At 47.9% G+C, this 15020-nt stretch overlaps 1 protein-coding gene across 1 annotated transcript; it reads right to left on the bottom strand.

The window, feature by feature from the left end:
* Positions 1 to 5389: 5389 nt before the first annotated feature.
* On the bottom strand, positions 5390 to 11937 carry CCT8L2 (chaperonin containing TCP1 subunit 8 like 2). Its single transcript, XM_089299476.1, has one exon. It carries the CDS (start codon positions 7527 to 7529, stop codon positions 5838 to 5840), a length of 1692 nt encoding a protein of 563 aa, XP_089155602.1. The 5' UTR covers positions 7530 to 11937; the 3' UTR covers positions 5390 to 5837.
* Between the last annotated feature and the right edge of the window lie 3083 nt (positions 11938 to 15020).

Below are 15020 nucleotides of genomic sequence, written 5' to 3' on the forward strand. Positions count from 1 at the left end.
CTTCTGAGACTAGGAGCTAGTTCTCAACTGATTCGAGAAGAAACCAAAATACAGCCTTGCCCAGCTTTTATCAGCTCTCATCCTGGTCCTGGAAGCCCTCTCTGCTAGCTGCCCAGGGCAATGGGCTTGGCTGTTGTGTGACATTTGCTTCCCTTTTGGAGCAGTTAATGTTCTTTACATTACAAAAGGGGAAACCAGCTCTGGCTGCCTCAAGGAGATTCGGATAAAGGATATTCAGGAGTTTGCAGAACTGAGGATCTGACCTACCAGTTTTGGGGTGGGTAGAAAGCTGGGCAGATGGGGGGGGGGGCGGATTGAAGTAGAACAAGCTTGTGTACCTCCCCAGTAGGTCCTGTAAGACACCAGAATGATCTGTGTCTCTTCAAGTTTCAAGTCTGGGTCAGGTATTTTTACCTTTCAAGCTCTTGGCATTGACCTGTTCAATTTGTATCTGCTACACATTTCTTTATCCCTTGTAAGCCTACCCTTGATGTTAAATGGAACTTGCTTTTCCCTATAAGGGTGTGTATGTGTGTGTCTATGGGCCAGTCTGTGTGTGTGTGTTGTTAGCCATCACAAAACACACTGGAGTAAGGGAAAGGGTTTATTGGGGGAAACTCAGTAGACTGGAGGGAAGGGGCAAAGAGGGAAAAAGAGAGGAGACTGTAAGAAAGAGAGAGAGAAGAGAGAGAGATGAAAGGAGGAGAGGAGCCAAGAGAGTGAGCTAAGAGAGAGCCACGTGTTCAGGAACAGGTCCTTTTAAAACTTTGCCTGAGGGTGGGCCGGGAAGCAGGAGCAGCAAATCCCATTAGGATGGGGGTGGAGCTTGACATGGTGGTTGGGCCATGTGGCCACCTGGCTTCCAGCAATGGTGGTGGTGGTGGTGGGGTGGCTAGAGCTTGGGATGTAAATCAGGGTATAGAGCACACCATAGATAAAATTGTGCCAGTTTCCTAACATGTGTGTCTCTATGGGCCAGTCTCTGTGTGTGTGTATGTGTGTGTGTCTATGGGCCAGTCTTTGTCTAAGAGAAAAGAAGATAATCAAACGTAAGGATGTGGTTTTCTCCCAAATAGATGGTTGTATATTCCCCTGCGTATCAAACTGAGGAAATTAAAATATACTACGTTACATTGTTTGGCCAACAAGCTTCTTGGACTTCTAACTAAAATGTTCTGTGGGCAGGAGCCATCTTTGTATTTTTACAAAATAAACATAGCTTTTAAAGAGAAAAGATTTATTTGAAAGGCAAAGTTATAAGGAGAGGACACACACACACATACAGCTATCTTCCATACATGGACTCACTCTCCAAATGGTCATAACTGCCAAGGTTGGACCAGGCAAAGCCAGATGCTAAAAATTTTATGTGGGCCTCCCACATGGGTGACAGGGACCCAAGCACTTGGGCCATCTTCTGCTTTCCCAGGCTCATCAGCAGGGAGCTGGATTGGAAGTGGGGCATCCAGGACTCCACCCATCCCTCTGGGATGCCAGTGTTGTAGACAGCGCCTTAATCTGCTGTGTCACAATGCAAGCAACCAACTTAACTTTTATGTGATTAAAAAAACACTAATTTTAAAATTTCAAAGGGAAATTTTGAGACATACTTTCTCCCTAATCAGGGTTATGTCTCTCAAAATATCCAGCATAGAGCAATTTGTGATTGTGACAGTAAAACAATCAATAAAAGAATGGGTTTTCCCTATTTTATTTTCCTAACATTGGTCAATTAATTTTTCTAAAGCTCAAGTGTGTCTTCTACAACAGAGGTAATCAAGTCTCTCATAAATTTGTTTTGATGATTAAATAAAATTTATGAAGTGCTTTGGAACTGTTTTGAAAAGTTATTGGTATCATCACCACTATCTCAAATTAGAATTTGAGACTTTCTCAGAATAGTAGGGAACTTTATGGCAGGGAAGAAATATGAAAGCAGTTATATTATTAAAACATAATGGGAGGCCAGTGCCGTGGCTCACTTGGCTAATTCTCCGCCTGCGGAGCCTGCACCCCAGGTTCTAGTCCTGGTTGGGGTGCCAGATACTAGTCCCAGTTGCTCCTCTTCTAGTCCACTTGTGGCCTGGGAGGGCAGTGGAGGATGGCCCAAGTGGAGGATGGCCCAAGTGCTTGGGTCCCTGCATCCACATGGGAGACTGGGAGGAAGTACCCACTCCTGGCTTCGGATGGGTGTAGTGCCAGCCGTAACGGCTATTAGGGGAATGAACCTTTCTCTCTGTCTCTCTCTCACTTTATAACTCTCTCTCTCTCTCTCTTTCTCTCTCTCACTGTCTAACTCTGCCTGGCAAAAAAACAAAACAAAACAAAACAAAACAAAACACAACACCATAATGGGGGCCAGCGCTGTAGCATAGCAGGTAAAGCCGCTACTTGCAGTGCCGCATCCTATATGGGCGCCAGTTAAAGTTCCGGCTGCCCCACTTCTGATCCCGCTCTCTGCTATGGCCTGGGAAAGCAGTAGAAGATGGCCCTAGTCCCTGGGCCCCTGCACCCACGTGGAAGACTCGGAAGAAGTTTCTTGCTCCTGGCTTTGGATTGGCACAGGTCTGGGTGTTGTGGCCATCTAGGGAGTGAACCAGTGGATGGAAGACCTCTCTCTCTGCCTCTCTGTAACTCTGCCTTTCAGACAAATAAATAAATCTGTTAAAAAAAAATCACAACAACATAATGGAGGCTGGCTTTGTGGCACAGCAGGTTAAGTTTCTGCCTATGACATCGGCATTCCTTGTAAGTACCAGTTTGAATAAGTACTATTTTGAATCCCTGCTGCTCCACTTCCAATCTAGCTCCTGGCTAATGTGCTTGGGAAAGCAACTGAAGATGGCCCAAGTACCTGAGCCCTTGAAACTCACATGAGTGACCTGGACGAAGTTCAAGGCTCCTGGCTTTGATCTGACCCAGTCTCCCCAGTGTGGCTATTTAGGAAGTGAACCAGCAAATGGAAAATCTGTCTCTCTGTCTCTCTCTCTCCATCTCTCTCTGTAACTTTGCTTTTGAAATAAGCACATAAAAATCCTTTAAAAAAACTGTAATGAGGCCGGCGCCGTGGCTCAATAGGCTAATCCTCCACCTTGCGGCGCCGGCACACCGGGTTCTAGTCCCGGTTGGGGCGCCGGATTCTGTCCCGGTCGCCCCTCTTCCAGGCCAGCTCTCTGCTATGGCCAGGGAGTGCAGTGGAGGATGGCCCAGGTGCTTGGGCCCTGCACCCCATGGGAGACCAGGAAAAGCACCTGGCTCCTGGCTCCTGCCAGGATCAGCGCGGTGCGCCGGCTGCAGCGGCGGCCATTGGAGGGTGAACCAACGGCAAAAGGAAGACCTTTCTCTCTGTCTCTCTCTCTCACTGTCCACTCTGCCTGTCAAAAAAAAAAAAAAAAAAAAACTGTAATGAAGTCAAATTCATATCAATGAAACTTTATTTTTCTCAAAATAGTAGTGATAAATACAGTTAGGTACTTTTAATTGACCATTTTTTGCTTACTAAAAGATTTTTAGGATTTCACTTAAACTTTAACATTTTTCAGAATTTGTTTGGCTTTGTTGCAGCTTCTATGCATTCTGCAGGACATTTGTATCTTGCATTCAGGTCTCTAAATGTCTAAAGCTTGTGTGTGTTTATGCTTATAAGAGGTTGTGCCTTGTCATCGCCTAGGTTTGCTCTTTTTCCAGAGAAGCAGAGTAACTGGGCTGGACAAAGTTGAAAAGAACTGGGGTGGTAAAAGGGTGCCTGAAACAGTTCATGCAAAAAATAGAATTTATTATTTTTAAAAATTTTATTTACTTAAATGGCAGAATGAATGAGAGAGAGAAGGAGGGAGAGAATATCTTCCATCTACTGGTTTAATCCCCAAATGGCTGCAGCAGCTAAGATTGAGCCAGCTGGAAGCTAGGTGCTTAAACCCCATTCGGTTCTCGCACATGGGTGGCAGGTGCCCAAGTACTTGGGCCATCTTCAGCTACTTTCCCAGATTAGCAATGAGCTGGATGTGAAATAGAGCAGCCCAGACTGTAACCAGCATCCATATGGGATGTATCACAGGCAGAGGCTTAACTTACTGTGCCACAACTCTGGCCCCCAAAATAGAAGTTAAATATAAGTTTGAGGTGGGCTTTTGGCTCAGGGTGTAAAGCTGCTGCTTGGGACACCACCATTTCCTGCTAATGCATCCTGGGAGGCAGTGGGTGATGGCCCAAATTCTTGGAACCTTGGAACCCTGCCCCCATCTGGCAGACCTGGTTGGAGTTCTGGGCTGTTACCTTCTGCCTGACTTAGCTCTTGATGCTTTGGGCATTTGGGAAGTGAACCAGTGGATGAGATCTCTCTCTCTCTCTCTCTCTCTCTCTTACTTTGCCTTTCAAGTAGATGAAAAATAAACATCAATGGGGCCGGCCCGTGAGGCAGTAGATTAATCCTCCGCCTGTGGCGCCGGCATCCCAAAAGGTGCCGGTTCTAGTCCCAGCTGCTCCACTTCCAGTCCAGCTCCTCTGCTATGGCCTGGGAAAGCAGTAGATGATGGCTCAAGTCCTTGGGCCCCTGACCCATGTAGGAGACCAGGAAGAAGCTCCTGGCTCCTGGCTTCGGATCGGCACAGCTCCCGCTGTTGTGGATTTCTGGGGAGTGAACCGATGGATGGAAGACCTTTATATCTCTCCCTCTCACTGTCTGTAACTCTAACTCTCAAATAAAATAAAATCTTAAAAAAAAAAATCAAGGCCGGCGCCGTGGCTCACTAGGCTAATCCTCCACCTGCAGCGCTGGCACACGGGGTTCTAGTCCTGGTTGGGGCGCCGGGTTCTAGTCCCGGTTGCTCCTCTTCCAGTCCAGTCCTCTGCTATGGCCCGGGAAGGCAGTGGAGGATGGCCCAAGTGCTTGGGCCCTGCACCCCATGGGAGACCAGGAGGAAGCACCTGGCTCCTGGCTTTGGATTGGCACAGAGCGCCAGCTGTAGCTACCATTTGGGGAGTGAACCACCGGAAGGAAGACCTTTCTCTCTGTCTCTCTCTCTCTCTCTCTCTCACTGTCTGCCTGTCAAAAAAAAAAAAAAAAAAAAAAATTTGATTTGGTGCAAAAAATTGGAAATCCATGCATAGTTTTTTCATAATTTGCATCTTCCATGAAATTTTGAAGACCCCTCATGTGCTAAACCCACCTAGCCTGCTCAGATCCTTCCTTAATGCCCCAGATATCCAGGCCTCTCCTCCCATCCCTCCCAGACCTATCCCCAACCCACCCTGCAGCTTCCGTCCCACCTCAGTCCTTAGCACAGTTCTCAGGTGTGTTTTTCTGTTATCTATGCCAAGGATGCATTTAAAAACTTAAATTTCTGCCTGCCGGCAGCTTCTTTCCTACTTTTATTTATTTTGCCTCAAAGTGATAGTCTCTTCTTTTTTCAAATAATCACAACAGGAATGACGTGCCGTTGCTATAAGCTGGAACTGCTGTTCTGAGTGCTAAAGTGACTTCTAGACATAAATTCATGTTATATTTGAGTAGCACACAGGGAATACTCAAATAGTTGCGAAGCGATTACTGAACTTTTTTTTTTTTTGCATCCCTAAAGTCTAGGTACTCAATTTAAAAATCTTATTAGGATTGAATCCTGCTCTTATTGTGGGAAAGGAACAGATTCTGATGGAGAGAAACAGGAAATGAAAAAGTCAAAACATGGGGAGGAAGTAAGCCAGTTAGAAGAGCTTTCGTGTATCTTTGTGTTGTTTTTATCTGAAGGAAGGGACTCCAACAGTACCAAAGATGGAGGGAATAAGTAAGGCAAACATTAATTTTAGGGGAGATTATGTCCTCCTTGGCAATCCCTGATTTATTGCGAATGATGTTCCTTGTACATTTGAAGGATTTTTTTTTGCATGGCAGATAGGCTTTCCTTTTTCTTCTTAGTGTCAGGATTCAAGATCTGCTGCTGGGTGGGACTTTTCTTGGCCATCACAATTTTATCCACAGTCACGAGCTGCAGCACCACATCAGCGACTGCTTGAAGTCCTTGGGCTTTGGCCGTTAGGGAGTCCCATACCCCTTCCTGAGCCACATTGATCATCCCTTCAGCTCCCACTCCTATTAGGAAGTTTCCAACTTGGTGAACTCCACTCATCTCTGCCATCACGTCCGAGGCAGCTAAGCCTGCGTTCTCAGCCAAGGTTTTAGGAAGAGACCGAAGGGCCCGGGAAAATGCTAGGAACGCAGGACCATTTGGCCCTTCCAATTTTCTTCCCTTGTCTGACAGCATTTTTGCCAGAGCCATCTCTGTGGCCCCAGCTCCTGGAATCAGCCTGGGATCTTGGCACAGCTGGAAATAGGCATCGATGCCATGGTAGGCAGCCTGCTGTGCACCCCGCAGCCCTTCAGCTGTGGCCCCCCTGAGGACCAAGGTGAGGGCAGGTGTCCCTGGACAGCCCCATTCAAATACCACAGCCACACCTTCTCCCAGCTCCTGCCTGTAAACCCTCTGGCACTTCCCTGGCTTCAGAGGAGGAACCAGTTGAGTTAGCAAAGGAGTGTCCAGCACCTCACTCAGGTAGACCATCTCCTTCCGTGACTTGGCTTCAATCACCATGATGCCATGTTCATCAGCCAGCGTGAGGGTTTGCTCATCAATTTCTCCCCATACCACCACCACATTAATGCCTACAGTTTCCAGCTGGGAAATCTGCTTTTGTATCAATTGTTCACTTCCCTTACTAAATGTAGCTAGGTCATCAGGACTAGAAAGAAGGGCAATTGCTGGTGCATTTGGGCTGCCGGGACCAAAGGGACAAACAAAGAGAGCCACCCTGGCACCGGTTAACACGGCGGTCATCTGTCCACAGGGTTTCCCAGACATCACTAGGCCCGGGAGTAGGCAGGAATCCTCCAGCGCCCCTCCACGCAGCGTGCACACTCCTACACGCTCTGGCTTGAAGCTGCCATCCAGCTCCTTGCTAGCCCAGCATGCGTGGGCCACCAGCTTGGTCAAGAACTCTGTATTGGACAGAGTGTGGGTATTCATCACGGAGTACAGAGCCCAGGAAGGATCTTCCAAAGGCCCCAGAGATCGGATGGCCAGGGAGGGCAGTGCGGCCAGGACCTCTGCCGTGGCTGTGGCGTAGGCCTCCCGGAGCTGTGTGCGAGGCAGGCCAGCCTTCAGCAGGTCCTCAGCCTGCTCCAGTAAGGCTTCTGTCAGGAGAATCAGGAAGGCTGTGCCATCCCCACTGTTCTCTGCCTGGGTTTGGGCTGCTTCCCGGAGGAACTGGGCCACTGGGTGCTCCAGCTCTAGGGCCCTCAGGATAGCTGCAGCACACCCCGTGCACAGTGTTTCTCCAGTGACGGTCACTAGGAGCTTCTTACGGCCGCAGGGGCCGTAGCAAGGCCGAATGACACTGGCCAGGGTTTGGACCGCAGCTGTGCTGCTCAGCTGGTGCTGTGCTTCCTCTCCTGGACTTGCTGAGCTTTCCTTTGGGCTGGGCGCCAGGTGCTGGGGCAGCTCTAGGGCCGAAGGGACTGTGTTTGTGTTGTCCATGGCCAGCGGAGAAGGAGAGACCACGTGGGCTGCCGAGGTGCTCTGGAAATGGCAGCAGGAGTGCCTTTGACATTGATCTTTGGAGCTTCTCAAGGGGTTAGTGGAAACAAGAAGCTACAAACCCATATGGATGTCTGAAGAAGTCAGCGTCGAAGAGGCACTCTCGCTTGGATCCAAGGGTGATCTGCAGAGAGCTCCGTCCTAAAACCATCCCCACAGTTGCTTCTGTACAGGAACTGGGCTCCTGGGGCCTCCGAACTTGGTAGCAAACAGGATCTTTAGCTGATGACGTCACAGAGTGGCAATTGGAATCTGGGCTGGGCAATGAGGTCACAGAAGGACGTTTAGCAACCGGGAGGCCACATCGGCAGGCGGAAGTCAGGCCTTGTGGTCCAGCATTGGAGGGACAGTTCCTTTGAACTCCGGAGACAATGAGGAGAAAAGCAGGTGGAAATACTTAGGCATTTCAAATTCCAGACGAAGCTGTGACAGGTACTTTGGCTTTTCACTGGAGGGGGGAATTATGAGAGAATATCTGTGCTTTGTTTTGTTTTTCTGTTTTTGCAGTATTTATTTACTTATTTTTTACAGGCAGAGTGGACAGTGAGAGAGAGAGACAGAGAGAAAGGTCTTCCTTTGCCGTTGGTTCACCTTCCAATGGCCGCCGTGGCTGGTGCGCTGCGGCTGACGCACCACGCTGATCCGAAGCCAGGAGCCAGATGCTTTTCCTGGTCTCCCATGGGGTGCAGGGCCCAAGGACTTGGGCCATCCTTCACTGCACTCCCTGGCCACAGCAGAGAGCAGGCCTGGAAGAGGGGCAACCGGGACAGAATCCGGCGCCCCGACCGGGACTAGAACCCGGTGTGCTGGCGCCGCAAGGCGGAGGATTAGCCTAGTGAGCCGTGGCGCCGGCCGCAGTATTTATTTTAAATATTTATTTATTTATTTGAAAGGCGACAGGGTGGAGGTAGGGTAGGAGGGGAAAATCTTCCATCCTTTGGTTCACTCTGCAATTGGCCTCAATTGGGCCAGGCTGAAGCCGGAAGCCAGGAACCGCATCCAGATCTCTCATGTGGTAGCAGGGCCCCAAGTACTTGGGCCATCTTCTGATGTCTTCCCAGACACATTACCAGGGAGCTGGATCGGAAGCAGAGCAGCTGAGACTTGAGCCTACACTTCAATATGGATGCCGCAAGTGGCTTCACCCACTTCCCCAAGATGCTGACTCCTTGTGATACCATTTAACAATCACTGTGTTTTGCTATCTTTACCTTTTTGGCTTTCTGTAAAATTTTACTTATTTATTTTCATTTTTCTGAAAGGCTGAGAAGGAGAGATATCTTCCATCTGCATGTTCACTCCCCAAATGCCTGCTCAATCTGGGTCTCTCCCAAGCGGGTGGTAGGGACCCAAGTAGTTGAGCCAGCACCCCTGCCTCCCAGGATGTGCATTGGCAGGAAGCTGGGTCAGAAGTTGAGGAGTTGGGACTTTCAATGACCCAGGCATACCCAATTATGGCACGTGGGGGTCCCAACCAATGTCTAAGTCGCTGTGCCAAATGCACCCACTGTTGTGCAGGCTTCTGAGCGTCACCTAACAAGTGTCAGTTATGGGAGCAAAGAAGACTTGTCTGTATCCGCATTGAAATATAAAATGTAACAATACAAAATGTAAAGTATACATATATATCATCTGTAAAGATACAATTTCTTTTTTAAATAATCACTCCTGGAAAGGATTCTGTTAGCTCTTTCCCTAAAACCTAACATACATTTTCATGTATATTTCACAACCATTTCTTGAGCGGCTATATGAATAGGGTAACTAAGCAAACAATTGTCACTTTCTCCATCAGGCTTAGGGTGGAGACAGACAGCTAAGTGCGCACTTTGACTGCAGGCTGTGATTGGGGGAAAGCACAAGGTGTAGATGCATCTACGGGGACATAACCATCCTCACTGAGAGGAGTGTATGGGAATGGAAGTGAAGTCTAAAGTGAGAGCTGAAGAACGAGGGAAAAACAAAAACAAAAAACAGAAGTAGGAGTTGGCCAAAAGAGATGTTGGAAGAGCATGGTGAAATGTGTATCCCACCAAAAGTAGCCGCAAGACTGGAGCGGCTGTAAGGAGGAAAGGCCGGGAAGGAGAGGAATTCGTTGGCTGGGAGAGTGTTGGGCTCTCCAGGACCTTGGAAGGACATCAAGGAATCTCGAGTTCAACCTAGAAGAGGTTGTAACCTCCATTTCTGATGTAACAGATTATAATTTTATGTTGTAAAATCCTTTCCTAGGTGACTACGCAGCACAGGTGAAAGTGATGATCTGGTAATTGAGTTTGACCCCTAAAGACAGACTGTCTCGCAAACTAGGCCCCAAACATTATTTTTTGGACTGATTTTTAAAAAAGATTCACTTCTGGGGGCCAGTGCTGTGACACAGTGGGTAAAGCCATCATCTGCAGTGCTCGCATTCCCATATGCGCACCGATTCAAGTCCCAGGTGTTCCACTTCCCATCAAGTTCTCTACTGTGGCCTGGGAAAGCAGCAGAAGATGGCCCAAGTCCTTGGCCCATGCACTATGCTACATGGGAGACCTGGACGAAGCTCCTGGCTTCGCGTCAGTGCAGCTAGGGCTGTTGCTGCTGGGGAGTGGACCAGCAGATAGAAGACCTCTCTCTATCTCTCTCTGCCTCTGCCTTCCAAATCAATCAATCAATCAATCAATCAATCAAATCTTTAAAAGAAAAGGTTCACTTCTGGGGGCCAGTATTGTGGCATAGCAGTTTAAGCTGCTGCCTGCAGCTCAGAGTCCCATTTGGGCACTGATTCAAGGGGTTGCTCCACTTCCAATTCAGCTCCCTGATAATACATCTTGGAAAGCAGCAGAAGATGGCCCAAGTATTTGGGTCCCTGACACCCATGTGGGAGACCAATAAGAAGCTCCTGGCTTCTGCCTGGCCCAGCCCCAGCTAATGCGGCCATTTGGGAAATGAATAAATGGATAGAAGACCTCTCTCTGTCACTCTGTATTTCAAATAAATAAAATAAATCTCTTTTAAAAGGTTTACTTATGGGGCCGACACTGTAGCATAGCGGGTAAAGAGGCCGCCTACAGTGCCGGCATCCCATATAGGTGCTGCTTCGAGTCCCATCTGCTCCACTTCCAAGCCAGCTCTCTGCTATGGCCTGGAACAGCAGTAGAAGATGGCCCAAGTCCTTTGACCCCCACACCAACATGGGAGACCTGGAAGAAGCTCCAGGCTCCTGGCCTTGGATCTGCTAAGCTCTGGCTGTTGAGGCCATTTGGGGAGTGAACATGAAAGACTTTGCTCTCTTTCTCTGTCTCTGCCTCTGTCACTCTCCCTTTCAAATAAAAAAAAAAAAGTCTTACAAAAAGATTTACTTATTATTTATTCGAAAGTCAGAGTGGCAGGGAAAAGCTGAGGAAGACACACACACACACACACACACACACAGATCTTCTATCTACTGGTTCACTTCCCAGATGGCCTCGATGCCCAGTGCTGGTCCAGGTCAAAACCAGGAGTGTAGAGCTCCATCTGGGCCTCCCACATGGGTGGCAGGTGGCACACGGGCCATCTTCTGCTGCTTTCCCAGGTGGAAATGGATCACTCGGGATTCTAAGCAGTGCTCCTATGGGAGGCTGGTAGCGCAGGCAGAAGCTTAACCTTCTGTACTACAAAGCCTGCCGTGGACCAGTTTTTTTTTTTTTTTTTTAAGATTTATTTATTTATTTATTTAAAAGCAGAGTTATAGAAAGGCAGAGGCAGAGAGAGGTCTTTATCCGCCGGTTTACTCCCCAGATGACTGCAATGAATGGAGCTGCAAATATCTGAAGCCAGGAGCCTGGAGTTTCTTCTGGGTCTCCCATACAGGTACAAAGGGCCCAAACACTTGGGTGATCCTCTACTGCTTTCTCTGGCCACAGCAGAGAGCTGGATCAGAAGCGGAGCAGCCGGGTCTTGAACCAGTGCTTATATGGGATGCTGGCACTGCAGGCGGCGGCTTTACCTGCTATGCCATAGTGCCGGTCGTGGACCAATTTTTAAAATGTATTTTTACATAGGGGCCGGCGCCGCGGCTCAGTAGGCTAATCCTCCGCCTAGCGGCGCCGGCACACCGGGTTCTAGTCCCGGTTGGGGCACCGGATTCTGTCCCGGTTGCCCCTCTTCCAGGCCAGCCCTCTGCTGTGGCCAGGGAGTGCAGTGGAGGATGGCCCAGGTGCTTGGGCCCTGCACCCCATGGGAGACCAGGAAAAGCACCTGGCTCCTGGCTCCTGCCATCGGATCAGCGCGGTGCGCCGGCCGCAGCGCGCCAGCCGCGGCGGCCATTGGAGGGTGAACCAATGGCAAAGGAAGACCTTTCTCTCTGTCTCTCTCTCTCACTGTCCACTCTGCCTGTCAAAAAATTAAAAAAAAAAATAAAAAAAATGTATTTTTACATAGATAAAACTAACCACAGAATTACCAAATGCCAGTTTTATTTATTGCTATGTGGACATTGTCATTGTTAAACTCTATTTAAAGAAAAATTTTTTAATATTTATTTTATTTATTTGAAAGAGAGTTACAGACAGAGGTAGAGACAAAGAGGTCTTCCATCTGCTGGTTCACTCCCCCGATGGCCGCAATGGCCAGAGCTGTGCCGATCTGAAGCCAGGAGCCAGGAACTTCTTCTGGATCTCCCACGCAGGTGCAGGGGCCCAAGGACTTGGGCCATCTTTCACTGTTTTCCCAGGCCATAGTAGAGAGCTGGATTGGAAGAGGAACAGCCGGGACTGGAACTGGCGCCCATATGGGATGCTGGCGCTTCAGGCCAGGGCTTTAACTCACTTTCTGGTGAGTGCTGGCCCCTGTCAAATTTTATTTTAAAGGTTTTATTTCTCCTTCAGATTGGATATAAATGTAGATAATTATTTGTGACAGTAAGAGTTTGCATATAGTCAGTTCAGTCTGCAAATGTTTCTAAAAATATACATTTTTATCAACTACAATGCTTAAGCAAGATTATAGATTTGGTAGTTAGACTGTATTGAAAGGTGTCCCCCATGAACACATTCGTGTCCCCCCGGAACCTCGGAGTGTGACCCTGTTCAGAAATAGGGTTGTTTACAGATGTGCTTAATTAAGATGAGATCACACTGGAGTAGGGTGGGCCTTTACTTCAATATGACTGCTGACTTTATAAGAAGGGAAGACACTGACACAGAGACGATACTGCCCTGTGAAGGCACAGGGAAGAAGGCTATATGATGACAGAGGCAGAGACTGCAGCAATGCGACCCCAAGCCAAGGATTGAGAGCTGAGAGAGAGGCACAGAAAAGACGCTTCCTCAATGCCTACCCTAAGGAAGCAGCCCTTGTTAACACTGATCTTGGACGTCTGGCCTCCAGAACTGTACGAGAACACATTTCTACTGTTTTCAGCCTGCCAGTTTGTGGCAACTTGTTGTAGCAGCCCTAGGGATCTAAGTAAGACAGTAGTGTTGTTTACAAAGGAGATGAACCCAAGAATGCGTGGGAAAGAAAAGAGGGGGAAAGGGAAGTGGGGAGAGGGAAGAGACCTTTTCCATGATGATAATCATTACCCCTGTCACTTGAGACTCTGGCCTGTGACCCTGTCCAGCAGAAAGTTCTCCAAGCTTCCCCGCCCTTTCCCTCAAACCCTACAGATGCATTTCTTTTAAAACTGTGGTCTTGCACACAATGGATGTAAATATTTAATCTTTCTATTTGTATGTTTTTCCCTTGTTTAGTCCTTTGTGTTTATACTTGTTAAGTACTACTGGCAGGCCTAATGTATAGACCTCTACAGGCAAGATTCATATCTATATAACATCTACTTAGGCCTCACACTCTTATATACAAATTTCTTTTGAAGATGATTGTTCTGTTTGTGTCCTTCTCAATTTCTTTAACTTTCCAGTTATTTGTTATTTGTTACTGACATAGCTCATGAAAAGCAGTATGAATTTTTAAAGCTAAACATGTAGTCTGGGCTAAATACGAATTAATTTTAAGTGACAAATTCTTCAAAACTGTTTTTTTTTTCTATTGAAAAATAAAGGACAAAAAGCAATAGCCGTTGACTGCTTTTTTAAAGTGCAACTTCAGTAAATATAAACACTAAAATTATAAGATCTAAAATTTAAGTTTTCAGTTGTTCTTCCACAATTGTGAAAGTTTAGAAACAAAAAAAAGAAACCCTGAGGAACTTAAGACTTGATGGGAAACAGAGAGAGGGAAAACATCTCTTGGAAAACTTCTGAAGAGCCTTACATTTTTACATTCACTAAAACAAAGTAATAGACTGTACTCTAAATAAGACCATATCAGTGTGGCCGGCACTGTGGCGTAGTGGGTAAAGCCGCCGCCTCCAGTGCCAGCATCCCATATGGGCACTGGTTCGAGTCCTGGCTGCTCCACTTCCGATCCAACTCTTTGCTATGGCCTGGGAAAGCAGTAGAAGATGGCCCAAGTCCTTGGGCCCCTGTACCCACGTGGGAGACCCCGAAGAAACTCCTGGCTCTTGGCTTCGGATCAGCTCAGCTCTGGCTGTAACGGCCAATTGGGGAGTGAACCAGCGAATGGAAGACCTCTCTCTCTAACTCTCCTCTCTCTCTGTGTAACTCTTTCAAATAAATAAATAAATCTTTTTAATTTTTTAATTTTTTTTTTATTTTTTGACAGGCAGAGTGGACAGTGAGAGAGAGACGGAGAGAAAGGTCTTCCCTTTGCCGTTGGTTCACCTTCCAATGGCTGTCGTGGCTGGCGCACCGCGCTGATCTGAAGCCAGGAGCCAGGTGCTTCTCCTGGTCTCCCATGCGGGTGCAGGGCCCAAGCACTTGGGCCATCCTCCACTGCCTTCCCGGGCCACAGCAGAGAGCTGGACTGGAAGAGGAGCCACTGGGACTAGAACCCGGTGCCCATATGGGATGCAAGTGAGCCACAGCGCTGGCTCCCCCTTGTATGTTTTTAAAATCCATACTTACCATGTATATGTATTAGAAATCAGACATTCTGGAGCTGGTGCTGTGGTGCAGCGGGTTAAAGCCCTGGCCTGAAGCACTGGCATCCCATTTGGGCACCGGTTCTAGACGCTGCTGCTCCTCTTCCAGTCCAGCTCTCTGTTATGGCCTGGGAAAGCAGTAGAAGATGGCCCAAGTCCTTGGGCCCCTGCACGGGAGACTCGGAGGAAGCTCCTGGCTCCAGATTGGCGCAACTCCGGCCGTTGTGGCCATCTGGGAGTGCACCAGTGGATGGAAGACCTCTTTCTCTGTCTCTACCTCTGTCTGTAACTCTTTCAAATAAATAAAATATTAAAAAAAAGAAATCAGACATTCTAATTCTTTAAAATTGCACTTGATCCCTCGTCCTGATTTCATGATCTTGAGGAACCTCAGCTACCTGCCTCCTGGATTGTTGCCATTGTGGTCTCAGCGCTGTGTAATTTGGATGACTGTGATGGCAAAA

This window comes from Oryctolagus cuniculus, chromosome 7 (genome assembly GCF_051225735.1).
Source record: "Oryctolagus cuniculus isolate XC-2025 breed Fujian yellow rabbit chromosome 7, ASM5122573v1, whole genome shotgun sequence".
NCBI classification, from domain to species: Eukaryota; Metazoa; Chordata; class Mammalia; order Lagomorpha; family Leporidae; genus Oryctolagus; species Oryctolagus cuniculus.

Excerpts from the sequence above, each read along its gene's own strand:
- CCT8L2 (XM_089299476.1), bottom strand. The coding sequence starts at position 7,529 with ATGGACAACACAAACACAGTCCCTTCGGCCCTAGAGCTGCCCCAGCAC.